At 38.6% G+C, this 14,972-nt stretch overlaps 1 protein-coding gene across 1 annotated transcript in view; it reads right to left on the bottom strand.

Annotated features, from left to right (window-relative positions):
- Nucleotides 1-14,972, bottom strand: part of LOC124413872 (dynein axonemal heavy chain 2) — a 468,252-nt gene that overhangs the window by 55,752 nt on the left and 397,528 nt on the right. Inside the window, exons 37-40 of the mRNA XM_046894658.1 lie at nucleotides 14,787-14,937; nucleotides 11,470-11,619; nucleotides 11,277-11,409; nucleotides 10,844-11,188 (exon numbers count right to left, since the gene is read on the bottom strand). Of these exons, the coding sequence (XP_046750614.1) occupies nucleotides 10,844-11,188; nucleotides 11,277-11,409; nucleotides 11,470-11,619; nucleotides 14,787-14,937 (779 nt within the window). The remainder of the gene's footprint in view (nucleotides 1-10,843; nucleotides 11,189-11,276; nucleotides 11,410-11,469; nucleotides 11,620-14,786; nucleotides 14,938-14,972) is intronic.

The raw sequence follows: 14,972 nt of genomic DNA, 5'->3' as shown, positions 1-14,972 counted from the left end.
AACCTCTCCAATGGACTTAGATTTGAAAATATCTATATCTACTCAAAATCCCTTAACCAACCGAAGTACCAATTGTTGAAGCAATTGTTGGACAACGTTGAGAATATGGAGTATTTTCCTTATACTGAGCGTGAGCAAGTGATTACACCGGACGAAGCACGACCCAACTCGATAATCGTTTTTGATGATGTAGCGTGCGAGAAGCAGGACAATATTAGAGCCTACTTCTGCATGGGCAGGCATCACGATGTTGATTGTTTCTATCTCTGTCAGACGTACGCGCGTATTCCCAAACATCTCCTGCGCGACAACGTAAACTTACTCGTGTTATTCAAACAAGACGATATAAACCTGAGACACGTATACAACGACCATGTGAACACCGATATGTCTTACATACAGTTTAAAGATGTGTGCTCCGCATGCTGGAGCGGTGATAAGTACGGGTTTCTTGTGATCGACAAAGACAGCGAGCCCAACCAAGGACGTTATAGGAAGGGATTCGATTCTTTCATTAGCCTGGAAAAGTAATAAAAATCTTGCGTTTCCAAGCGAGAGACACAATAGCGTTGCAGACTCAGTTGCGTCAACAGGCAGAGCTCCAAAATTCCTGAGTAAAAAGAAGTCCTACATCAGATCGCTCAAGCGAGTGCTGCGATCCGTCGAAAACACAGATTGCTCAAGTCGGGCAAGGAATCCACGGCCCAGAAATTGAGCGATGTTTTTAAACCAGTAGTGACTCCGTTGCGAGAACTGATGAATGTTACAAAAGAGACGCAACCCGTAAAACAAGAAGTGGCAGAAATTAAACAAGAAATAAAGCAGATGAAAAATGAAACGAACAATGAAACAGTCGCAGAATTGGATGATTCCTTTGCTTCGGCAGGAGATGAAACAATCGTAGAAACACCTGTTGATGAAACCGAGAATGAGTATTTCGAAATGATGAGAGATGAGACGAGAAAAAGTGAATTGGACAACGTATACGGTGTATGCAACCTCTTAACCGGACTAATGATTGGTGATTCGTTAATGAGTTTTGAGAGTGACCAGATTCGTATTAGGGATACGCCTTACCCACAAACGAAGGGGTTGCTGGAACTTTTGTTCAAAAAAAAGCTGGACAGGTCGTATGTGAGCGACGGAGATCGGGAGAATTATAGAAACATAATCCTCAAAACGAACGCACATGAAAAGTATTACTTGTCTCACGGAGCTGTTCGAAGCGATAACAGTTACAAATTCAGAAATGTCATTGCCGAATTGTTGGATTATTCACCATCGCCTCAGCGAAAGGGTGAAGGTCTACTTCCGCAAGCTATGATTACACGACAAGGCGTTCAAACGGAATACGTTTTCTGGGATGATCCAAACGAGTTAGTGGAGCGTCTTCGTCCACTCCTTGCATCCCAGGCGGCAGGAAATCCGAGTCACAACAACGAAATAATGTCCATTATCGAAGAACTGCGCGAAGCAGAAATCATTTATTAAGCAGCTCTTATCGCTTTTGCATTCATTTCCGAGATGAGCGTCGATGTGTTCGGACGGCATCTGGATAAAAACACAGCTGCGGGTAATCGCGGCCCTCCCGGTGTCGGATTTCAAATCACTGCGGACGGACATTACGATCTACAGAATAAAAGACTGTGCAATGTCGCAGAACCTGTTGAGCAAAACAATGCTGTAACTTTGAAAATCTTACGACGAAAATTCAGTGTGCTTGAACCTTCTACGCAGGTTCTAAAACAGGCAGAGACCTGTCGATTCGAAACGCTGAAATCATTTCCAAATTGGACACCAGGCTAAGAGCATTGGAATATGAACGAGAAAAAGCTAACGCTGGTGACGGAACTGCATAAGCCTGCACGCCGGAATTACCCGCGTCGCCGTGTAAACGTGCGCGGCATCGACAAGACCTGGCAGGCGGATCTTGTTGATATGATGTCATACGCAGGACAAAACAAAGGCTACAAGTATATGCTCATAGTCTTTGATATCTTTCCAAAGTATGCGTGGGCTGTACCGATAAGGAGCAAGTCCGGGGATGATGTTACAAAGGCCGTGGAATCTGTGCTAACTCAAGGACGTGTACCGAAAAAATTACACGTGGATAGAGGAACGGAATTCTACAACTCAAAATGTGAATCTCTTATGTCACGCTATGGAATCAAACTGTACTCCACGTACAGTAATTTGAAGGCTTCGATCTGTGAACGGTTTAATCGTACGCTGAAAAGTAAGATGTGGAAAAGCTTCAGTATGCAAGGAAGCTACAAGTGGCTCGACATCTTATCTGATTTAGTATCGGCTTACAACAACACGAAACACCGAACCATAAGAATGAAACCATCGGATGTCACCGTTGCGAACCAAAGGCTGGTATTACGTCAGTCGTACGGAGGGCTTCGAGCGAAACCATTCAAACCCGCAAGGTTGAAAACCAGTGACAAAGTTCGAATCAACAAGTTCAAAAACGTCTTTGAGAAAGGTTACACTCCCAATTGGACGACTGAAATATTCACAATAAGCCAAGTAGCAAATACCAATCCTGTGACGTACAAGCTCAAAGACTACCAAGGTCAACCCATCGCTGGTGGTTTCTACGAACAGGAGCTCCTCAAGGTGCGACATCCGGACATCTATCTGGTGAAAAAGGTGCTTCAGAAGCGGGGGAAAAAGTTATACGTCAAGTGGCTAGGTTTTGATACTACACACAACAGTTGGATAAATGAATCTGATATGTAATGCTGAATAAACAAAATTATTTTTCAAGTATTTGTCTTTACTTTTACATCTTAGAGATACAATTCATACCGATGTTCAGTTTAACTGCAGGTCTTGTAGCCCCACGGCAGCGTATCGGTTGTGTTTCAAAATACGATACGCTTATCGTCGTTCCAGCTCAGTGCTACTTTTTTATGTTCAATGGTATAGACCTGATGCTTCTGACTCTGTATCAGACTGACGTTCGACTAAATTTTCGTGTTCCAAAGCACACTTCAAGTAATCATTAAAGGTTCCAGTTTTTAACAGGGATCCTTTGACACCCTTGGCTCGTTTTTCATCCTTATCCTCCCCCATCACTCTGAATGAGTAAAACTTCGCTCTCAAGCCAATGAATTCCACCATTATTTTTCCGTTACACTCATCTTTCATCAAACCCAGAACTTTTTTGGTAACCAACGGCATTTCGTAGATGTTGTCAGGTGGATAATCGGAGGTATCAAATTTATCCAAGTCCTGTTTGATGCATTCGTAAATGTTGGGGACGGTGAAGTGATATATCAAACTAACCGTGTCAGTGTACATTAATTTTGCCTGATGCCCAAATTTCGTTTTAATATACTTGTAGTGAAAATCGTAGATCAAGGTCTTCGCAAGATCTAAAATGGAAAAACCTGCATACAATGGTTTGTTGAGTTTGACTGTCGTTCTACGCAATTCAACTATTATCATATCTTTATTAAAGATTGTACAACTGTGGAAATTTGGTTTGGCTATAGTAGCTCTAGCACCGTATCTTTCATCCCATTTCGTGATCAGCCTGACATCTCTATACTTCCTAACATTTTCCATTGTCTGACCGAAAACTGCGTTGTTCATCAGTTTATAGAAGTTTTTTTCGAATTCATTGTTTGATTTTTTGCGTAAGTCTGTATTTAAATCTATGTACTTTTTGAGCCACGGTGTTTGTCTGAACTTTAAAACTCTATGAATTTTAGCTAGTTTTAAACCTAATTCTAAGCATTGTTTCAAGACGCGGTAATGAACAACGTAGTTTTGCTTGGAAAGTAGCGTGGTCGTCAATTTCGGCTGCTTACTTTCTGAGATGGGAGGTATGTAGTGTTCCGGACACAGTGGTAAATCTTTATGCATTTCATGCAATTCCTCGGGATATTCCAAATCTACCTCCAATATGTAGCCAAACTCCGCCTCGTCTGTGATGGCAAAAACATCGAATTGTCTAAAATCTAATATCCATTCGAAAGAACTTCATGGCAGAGCAAAGCTCATAGCCGCAACGTACAAGTTGTTGACGTCGAAGTACATGAGATAAGACTCTTCGAGCGCTGGATTGAAAGCATCTCTCATGTATCTATTGTTAGCCTTTGCATATCGGTTAGAGCATTGGGACACACCACCTCGAATACCTTTTTTTATAAACATAAGCATATCTATGTCAGTGAGAAGCTCGAGCTCGATACCGGTACATTTCAACATTGCGTCAAACGAAAGACCGGGCGCTGTAAAATAATGTAACGGGTCCAGGTTGTATGTTGCATAACAATTTTGTCGAAAGTTTTCAAAAACGTCAGCCAACAGAAAAACATCAGTTTGCAAATATAAGTCTGAATATTCCCCCAACGTTTCAAGGTTAAAAGCTTGCCAAACTTTACACGCGTGTGCGTAATCGTTATCCGAAATATCTTGGTTGTTTAATTTTTAATAAAATTTTTCTTTAGGTGGTAACTTTACGTCCTCGAACTTCTTCCAACTATCCATGTACTCGTACGGAAAAACACCTTTCCTGGTTATTAACTCGAATTTTTCAGAGCTTGTGCAAAATTTACGTGTAATTGCTTTTTGATTATCATTCAAATATGTTGCCAGTTTTTCGAGACTGCTGGGCATAAAACGGAACGGATCTAGAAATCTAAACTTTATATCTGTCCCCTTTACCATGTTTTGTGAACGAAATGTACTTTTCTTTGTTCACGGGTAGAAGCTGAATAGTACCCTGAAAAGTTGTGGCCAATGCTTTCATCAAAAAATGCGAATCGTAACCCGACAGATTGTGGAATATCACTGGAATAGTATGCGAGTTTTAATAATTAAGATTACAGCTTTGATGCGCAGGACCACGGTACCTTCCTGTGAAATGACAGTGATCACGGTGTTTCACGTCTTCGCGCGTGAACGGCTTTTCACAAATATGACATACCTTTGATAAATTAAATTCGTTAATTTGATTGAAGTTCAGCGACTCCATAGGTACAATAGTTTTGAAATACGTTTCTAACGAGTGTCCCAAATCCTCCAACTCGTTCACAAACCATTCGATGCAAGTCTCCCCGCGGTTAATTTTGAACTTTGAAATGGAATCGTTAAAGGTGCAATGCAGGCAATATGCTATACTGTAAGGAATATGATTTTGTTAAATTGTTCTATTTTCTGACACTTGAATGTTAGTAGCTTGCAACAAGCATTTTAGATCCGCGTAAATACAGAACGAAACGGTTTCTTTGTGCTTAAAATTTTTGAATTTTAGAATCTTTTCCTCTTCCTCGGGTAAAACAACTTTGGTCTCGTTTAAACTCATGCAATAAACTCTATGGTTTGCCAAACATCTTTTAGATCGGAAGTGCATCAGACATCTATTACACAACCAGATACGAGGATGGTGCTTAGAAATTTGAGAACTTGTCAAGCGTAATAAATTGCGAATCCAAGCAAAATGAAAGATTCTATTTTTTTCACAATATTCCGTATCAATATCATCGTCATCGTCTGTAATTTCGGTTTCCACTGCCAAGAGATGAATTACGAGTCTATCAGACTTATTCTGACTCAAGTGAATCGGTACTATTTCACTTTCTTCCCACCATCTTGGTCCACACCATAAACATTGATGGAAAGTCCGTTGAGTCTTTCAAATTTCGAAATAGTATTTTTATCTAGAGACATAGGAAAGTTTATACTGTCATACCGTAGCACTGAGCTGAAATGTGGATACGAGTTGGTTATGTTGGGATTTCTGTTGTTAGCTGGGTACAGAGCTGCGGTGACCGACCAAAGGAAGCAATACGAGTCGTTGTTTGAGATGTTCACCACAGCCTTCTTATCTCCGATGTGCTTCGGTAACGGGGTGTAGGTATATAGACCACCTTGAAGTGGCGTATACTTGTTAATGTTGACGGCAAGATTGATAATTTCAGCCTGAATCCTTTCCCTGTAAATCTTCCACCTTTGTTAACAAACGGTTTGTTACATTTTCGATGAACCATTCGTTAATATTCGTTGTCTGAAGGATGATTTCGTTTTTCGTATTAAAGAATTTGTTCTCTTCTACTGTGTGATCATCCTTCTTTACTTCGAATTTACAAGCCAGGATGGCGTTCATTTTTAGGCTCCTCATTTTCCGCAAAGCGTTTTTCAGTCTTGTCACAGCAAGTAACTTTGCGTCTTCTAGAAACCTCTCCACGTCTTTATGCTTCAAATTGGTGATGGATTCTGTTCGTATTCTTCCCTCGAAAGCAGACTCCAATTCCTCCCAGTGTACGCGATCGCTTCGTCTTTGTTTCCGCGTACCGTCACCCGTTCTCCGAAGCCGTTTGAATTTTTCCGCCAGCGACTTCAAGAGTCCGATCGTTGTGATAATTTTCGTTTTCTCACCTATAGATAAAGCCTTCCGCAGAATTTTGTTTAGAAGCCGGATATTTTGCGTCCCAAATTTAATCCATTTCTGAATCTCCGTTGGCGATGATTTGTTCAACATTTTGTACGCAGATTCCATAATGTTGATCAATTTCAAACATTTCGCGGATACCATCTTTCTTACTTCTTACGTGCTCTTGACAAGTTTAAACATGAATGATCGTTTGCTGTGATGGTAATCCTTTTTATAGAGCGAGCTATACGTGTGTCTATTACGCGTGGTGTCGTGTCATTCGGTGAACATGTGAGCCACCATACGATATCACATTTCTCCGTTTGCAAAACATAAACACAAGGGTTCGTTACATTAGAGTCCTGGAGAGGTATTTGGTGGGGAGAAAGAATGTCACGTGGTTGATATCACTTCGGACTTGGGATTTTTGATAAGAATGTCACGCGGTTGATAACGTCTCGAACCTTGGACTCGAACAGAACATCACGTGGTTCACCCCAGCCCTTCTCGGAACTATTAATTATCGAATGTTACGTGGTTGATATCATACTGGTCCTTGGACCACACGAGCAGTTTTCGAGAAAAGAATGTCCCGTAATTGATATCGGGTTAACGAAAACAATTCTCGGAACTGTTAATTGCGGAATGTAGGGTGTCAAATATCACACCGCAAGCCGCTCAAAGTTAACCGGAACATTCCTGAGATGGGTACGTTGGGAACAGAAGGGTTTGCGTCTCCGCTAAACCTCGACCGTCGGTAGGGGGGAATAACAGCGAGACCGATGGTAAAGCCGCATGATTTTGACCTTCGGTCGATGAAACAGTCGGTAAAGCAGCAAGATTTTAACCCTCGGCTGATAACACTGTCGGTAAGGTTGAACCTTCGGCCGATAAATAGGTAGCGCCATTTTGATCGACGGTCGGTACAGTAGACTGTGACGTCATCGCGGAGAAGGGTTTGAGTTTGGGGGAAAATGTCGGTAAGTGTCGGTAACAGGAATCTATACGCAGAATGCCCCTTGTATTACTACTAGTTATTAACAAAATATTGAAATGGTCTGCCTTTGGAAAATCAGGGGTCTGGATGTCTGCCTCTGGATTTTCAACGTTTTGAGGACGATTCTGAGCATCAGTCCAAGAGGCAGACACGAACAAATGATTTAGCACACCTTTTTTTTCACATTTGAAGCGCTGTCAATTGACAACGCAGGCCTGTCATGGTGGCAGACGCGATCCTTAATGTTTCTTATGGTACAAACATTGATATTAATAATGTCTGCCAGACGAACAAATTATTTAGAAATTTTGGCAGCCAGCTCCCTAACTATAAAGATATTGTATGTAAGACGGAAGTCCATAAGCCCCAAGGGGATCGTTAAATAAAAAATACATACATACGCATACTAAGTGTAAAAAATAGGCATGAATTTTGAAAATTTTTATCATTTTAATTTTTGAGATTTTGACTAAACAACGATTGTTGTATGCTCGTTATTATCCTGTTCACTCCTCATCGATGAAAACTTTCGAAACAGCATGTAAAAGAAAAGTAGACAGATAGCCCGCATTCGGTGGCTCCAATAATACGGAAAATTCCTTTTTATGAAACGAAATTTTTTTTTAAATCAGTTTTCGTTAGTTTTTACCTTGAAAATCCAATTTGTGGGTATTTTCCTCATCATATTCCAGAGCAGCGAGTCAAAATATATGGATACACGAAGTTCTAAATTGATCGGCGGTGTGGGATTTTTGAAACTACACTCATATATTGACACAGCGCAACTCGCTACGAGTTATGAAGTTTTGAAATTTTAGACTTTGAGAAATAATATTTTTAGGTAGTTTTTTTTTAATACTATTCCACAAGTATATGTGTGGAGTTTGTACTCGAGAAAACAGATGAGCATCCACAGATGTACGTTACGCCAGCCCCCCCTCTTGACAAAATCGATTTTTTCAAGAACTGTTAGACAATGAACGGCTAGTGAAGATTCATAACCAAAAACGTGACGTTGCTAAATATTTTAAAATCGAGATGTTTCAAGTTTTCGGGGGGAAATAACATCACGAGATTTCTTCAAAATCCTAGGTTGTAACGATATAAATACAAGTCATACTTCGGCGCCAAAAGCAACACCAATCAGGACAAAATGTGATAAGCGATGAATATCCAATCAGAGGTCGATAGCGGATCGCCTATCCGGCGGACAGGTGGATCTCGCTCTCTGCGAGAAGACGCCGAAGCGACAGGTCGCCAAATTTTACCTCGCACGACAAAGGCACCAATTTTTCGTAAAACTCGTGCAATGAGTTTATAATAAAAAGTAATTAGTTCATCAAGCGCATCAGCCGCCCATTTCGACATCCACATTTGAGACTTGTCCTCGATCCTGGAGCAAAAAGACGTCAAGATCGATAGTTGGTGACGACCAACTATTGATTCTTCCAACAGTCTTCGCCATACAACATCTTCGAAGCCATCCATTTCAACAGGACGATTGTAGCTAAGTTAACAAATGAATGAATCGTAGGTGCCTGTGCCACATTCATTCATTCGTCTTTTACTATATGCGAACTACTTATATTACTTTCTTTACCTTTAACAGACTACTTGCTGCAATTTAGAATCTTTCAATGTCGAGTTCTTTGTTTAATTTAGAGTCATTTAAACGGCAAGTAGTCTCTTCTTTCTGTCTTTGTCAATTTAACGTAGGCGTGTTTTAACAAGTGTGAATGAGTGTGTGAATAATTGTTTATTTTTGTCTTATTTATTGAGATCTCCCTGCTGCTTCTTCTTGCATTTACCTTCTCGGATCAAATTTAAATAAATGGGATCTTGTCCAGTGAACATATATTCGTAATTTGTGCATATTTATTTATTATTCGTACCTCCATTAGATCGAATTTTTCATTATATAAAATTTCAAAATAAAATTGTGGCGTGAAAGGTCGCAGCCCGGAAAGTAACGTCACAAGGTAAAGATTTGTAAGCAAAAAAAAATCGTCATTGTTGGATAAAAACTCGAAAATCTTTATTCCAAATTTAAGAAATGGAATATTTTTTATTTTGGTTTCGTTTGCTTAATAAATCGTTATTAAATATTCGTAACCAAAAATGTGACGCTGGGAAATATTTCAAAATCGAAATTTTTTAATTATGCATTAGTATAGTCAGTCTTCCAACGCATCGCCACAACGACAAATCTGAAGACGATCAAAATAAGGATATTTGAACTTGTTTCCAAACTCGCGATTCGATTCACGAGACTTTAGCATCGATCAAATACGATTAACTCATCTTTACTACTGATTTACCAATCAAACGAAGCTTGGATGCTACGAAAATGCGGTTTTCTGAAGAACACCGAAAATGAGTAGGAATGTATAATTGAAGAGAGTCAACGCTATTCCTTTTTAAATTTCTTCATTCCACTTCTTAAACATGGATAGGTATTCAAATTGTTTTCAAACTCGTGATACTGTTCACGAGATTTTACTATGGATGAAATACGATTTACAAATCTTCACTAACGATTCATTAACCAATCGAAACTCAAATGGAAGCAGATTCCGAGATCCGAATTCAGAAGTAGGATTCTCGAAATTTTATTCAACGATGACTTTTTTTGTTTATTTCTCGCTTACGGATCTTTACATACGATTCTGAAGAAAATAGATGATTTTCAAATTGTTTTTCCAATACAAGGAGGAAACTTGGAAAATCTCGATTTTGAAATATTTACGAACGTCATATTTTCAATTAAGAATTTTTACTAACGATTTACCGACCAAATGAAATCGAAAAAAAATCCTTTTTTTATACTTGGAATGAAGATTTTCGAAATATTTTTTAATCACGAAATATCTTTACGTAGGATCCTAAAGGAATTCCATGATTTTTTCATCACTTTTCGAGTTGGTGGGACTTGGGTTTAAGACTTGGAAAATCTCGATTTTGAAATACTTACCAGCATCACAGTTTTGGCCACGAATCTCTATTAACTATTCACTGACTTACAGTTATAAAAAAATTTAATCGGTCAAGATGGGAGCTGGGCGTAACGTACATCATACACGTACGTATCATAAAAATTTCAGCTGGTAGTACTACTGACAGATCAGAAATTGTTTTTTGAATCGTGTCCGCTGCGCCGTCAAAATTTTCTAATGATCTATTTAAATTAGGCCACTCCGTGCATTGAATAGATTTTCGTCGAGTGATTTGAGCTCTATGTGTATAAAAATAATCGAGAAATATATTAAAAGTTTAATTACTACTATTATAGCTCTCATAAGATAAATACACAAGTGAATCAACGCTTAGGAAACTGTCGCATGTGAATACATAACCACGTTCAAATTACTATGTTTATTTGTTTTTCAATGAAGTTTGTTTATTTACTGGTGTATTCAACCTGAGTTAAGTGGCGGTGGGTACAAGTTTTCTTTACATACCTGTATAATGCATATGTATGGTATTCGTTCAAAATACTAATCCGATCAGCCAACTTAGGGCTTTTTTGACTTTTATCGATGGAAACCATAAATAGAAAAATGTATGCGTCCAGAGAAAATTGGTACATTGGATCGATGTGACTCATATCATTGAGAATGAAAAACAGTATAGCTGCTCGCTTTGAACATGGACGATATCCTTCTCGTGCTGCATCTATCTCTACCTCTGTTTCTTCTGAAGTGACTAATGATTGTTGAACAGATATTGATGTCACTTTGGAAACTTGTAACGTATTTAACAGATCCAAATCATCAAGCAATGATCCAGACGAGATTCCCAGTAGCCTGCAGAATAAATAAATTTTTAATGCAGCATAATCATATTACCACGACAAATGTTCTAATTATATTGATGAGATTCGAAGTAATTTACGAGAGAATTTTATCTTCGAGATCCTTGAGAGTGCGTTTTCCAGCAGCTATTGTTATCACAAGGTTATCCTTTTGTTCTTCTAATTGTGGTTTTTCTTTTCTCACGACAATTCCTAAGAGCTGAGCTTCCAAACCTGAAAAGTGAAAACATCTCAAAATGCTCTACTCAATTTTTCATCACAGTGCTATTTTACCTTGTTCTTTAATAGCAAAGTTGCATAATGTAGTTTTGGTTGATACTTCAGGAGCGTAATGAGGATTTGGAAGTTTCGTAGTAATAATCAATCTGAACTTGTTATTGTAGTTGATTATTTTATCGTTGAACTTGATCATGATGGAATCACCTGTAAGAAAGATTTAGAAAAAATGAAAATTTCTGGAGGTGAGAAATAGAATTATGACAAATATGTTCTACAGACAACGGTTTTTAAATTCAGACTGTGACTCCTACACTGTCGTAATGAGTTCGAATTGTAGATGTTCGTCCAAAAATAATACTGGCACACAAAAAAGAAGTGTCTTATCTCGCGGACTAGACCACTATACATCGATATTTTTTGATATACTGAATTCGAATCCGGTTTCAGAATTGCCCCATTACCCTCCAATATTGAGTTATCCGCGAAGTATTTTACTCTAAGTTGAACAGTCAAAAATTTTGCAACGTTCGAAGTCGATGGACGAGTGTTTAGCCAGAAGTACTTGAAATCTGGAGATTATAGAGCAATTCTAATAGCGGATTCAAATTCAGCATGTCCACAACGAAGTAGGAACGATAGTCTAGTTCACTGTACGACACGCTTTTTTCGTGTAGCTGTCTAATCACTTATCATTAGCATTAGGGAGAACAAAAATAATATCCTAATTTATGGAAGTCCGACTGATCTTATCACGGGCCATTTCATGATTGACTCCGGCCATCGTAACTGTAAGACATGATATTTCTACCATTACATAATTGTGCGCCAACAACGATGGTATTTGTTTTTACAGATATTTGTCATGTCAAAATAAGTTTATTCACTTGTTTCTTGCAATAAACAACGGTTTCATATGGGTAGGGATTGAGTACAAGACGGATGTCCTATGAATAAATGATGTCTGCGTTCTGAGACCTTTGTTTGAGCAATCGTCGATACCGCGGCGACGGACACTCTCGAAACTCGGAGCACTGTTTATGTCGCGAGACAATACACACACACACAGTCTCATACATTCCCGCACACCACACACTTTCGGGGCAAAGAGACGAGAGGCCAGTCCTTTTAGAGTTCTCCTCTCGAGCAGTACAAAATCAAAATAAACGTATCGAGCATCAATATTTCTGCTAATTTCCGTATGTCCTTTTTTTTCGCGAACCTTCGTCCCACATTCCCGCAGGAGTCTCTATCAAATCGAAACATCCGGAATGGTCAAAAAAACAGGGGTGCAAAAAATGTTTTTTTTTTCATATCGTTGCCATTTTGTGAGTAAAAATTAATTTACTTCTTCCCTGCTCTGAACTATTGAGACGTCTTCACTCGTCAAGATTTTTTTGGATTCTTTGTTTTAGAACAGTACAAGAATCAAAACATGTCGAGCAGGATGCGCCTTCTTTGTTGTAGCCCCCACTTTACCACCTTGTAACTTTGTGTTTTTTTCATTTTTTTTTATGAATTTTTTTTGTATTCTTCAAACGTCAATAAAGGTCTTGTAAAAAAATGGTTTCGTAATAATGTTTTACATTTCTTTTAGAAAAATGGCTAAAATTCAGGCCCCTAGACCAGAATATCCCCTTAAAAGCCCTGCGTCTTCACGGAGGAGCTCCAGCTTAGAAGCCCGTGTCTCTGAAAATGGCAGCTCTGCCTTGAGTGCAGGGTGTTTTCGGTTCGGCAAGTCCGATCCTAATCTCGTATCAACTAAAAGGAGTCCGTTTATTTATTTAATTAATGTCTTTTTCTCCGACGGCAAAGACACTTAGAACAGTATAAGGGTTTTCAATAAACATATAGACTCCAAAACCCGCAAATTTTATAGTAAAATGTAGAAAATTTGTAAAAAATTAAATGGAGCTAGGTTTATCGTGTGGCGAAAATAAAAGCTCAGGTGATTATGAGAAAAGCTACGATTGGAATGATGAGGAAATTTTGTCACTTAGATTATTTTCATTTTGACGGTTATATCATCTCTTGAAAATTATTTTTAAACATGAAATAATAGATCGGCCTTTTATTTCTAGAAGTCAGATACTTAAAATAAAAGAAAAAAAACTGAAATTGCTGAAATCGAGGCTGAAATTAAATTTGCGTTAAAATTAGGATCTTCATTTAAAAAAATCTGATCGCGGCCCGTTGAGCCCCTATCCGGCTTAAGGCAAAAAAAAAAAACATAAATATCGAAATGTGAAGAAAGAATTCGTAGTCAGACCTTATAATAACATCAGAATTATCAATTAAAGAAAATCTGTTCGGCTATCATGAGGTGAATAAATGGGATTGGACCCAATATCAAATTCTGTCAATTCCCCCTCAAAAGTCGCTAACATTTTGTGTTCAAAATATGCGCGTAGATCTGATTGAGTGATTGGAGTCAGGGTTAGCTGTAGAACAAGTTAAGAAGTTATTTTATTGAATACAATGTTGAATTAAGAAAGAATGAGCCATTCTTAGTAAGATGATCTATCTCTGAAATGGTGGAGTCAATGCTCCTCACAGATGAGACCATGATCGATAAGCCTCCAGATATCTGAGGAGTCGAGCGCCGTGCAATACTTCTGATAACATGTATAACATGTAATCATTTGAATCCTAACGGTGGAAGCCCGGATACCCGATGTTCGGTCTGTTTCTTATTATGTGGCAATATAATGTATATGCTGCATTCAATGCAACACAATGGATGAATGGAACGTAAGTAGAAAATCGATGAGAAAATGCTGATTTGAAACCCGATAACAAGCAATATGTAGCTGAACGTCGGTCCGTAGTAGCTTGCTGAAAGCTGATCGACTACAACCTGCGTCAGAGCGCCTTAAAGGGAGAGAGCGAGATAGAACGGTTTGTACAACCGAAAATAATCTGGAAAATATAAAACTGAAGAGTGCTTTTAAGTATTGGAAAATAAAAAAAAAAAAACGTATTCTAGGGTACACAGTAACGTTCCGCCTTTTTAAACATTTCGTTTAAATTTTTTTGTTAAACATTTCTCACGTGATATATTTAAGAGGCCCATTCTTGTAAATATACCCTGTAAACCTATGAAGATGAATTCAGATCGATACAAGACCATCAGTGTGGTCTATCGTTATCTGTTAATTCTGCTTAGTAGCCCTCACGGGTGGCTTCAATTCAGTCAGAAGCCACCTTCACACGGGTACACTTACTGCGCAAGATTCCCATCAGCGAATTTTACTGTTAGGCCCGAAATTAGAAATGAAATATATAGTTACACTTAACGGATTGAATAACTAATACCGTCTGAAATTAATGGAATGAATTGTTTATCAGATATCAGTATTTAGGTGAAATCAAACCTGATTTGATGAAAGCTTTTTGAAGTATGGGATTCAAAGCTGGATCCAAAATTTCTCCAACATTTTGAAGTAAGATTGGGTCCCCAAATTGAATTGCCTGTTCTAGAGTCTTCATGAAGTCAAGCTGGCCGAAGTCAATCACTTTCAAGTCCTGAGAAAAAATGTGAAACGAAATTTTTAACAAGT

The sequence above is a fragment of the Diprion similis genome, chromosome 13 (genome assembly GCF_021155765.1).
Source record: "Diprion similis isolate iyDipSimi1 chromosome 13, iyDipSimi1.1, whole genome shotgun sequence".
Taxonomy (NCBI): Eukaryota; Metazoa; Arthropoda; class Insecta; order Hymenoptera; family Diprionidae; genus Diprion; species Diprion similis.
This window is presented reverse-complemented; position numbering and strand designations above follow the sequence as displayed.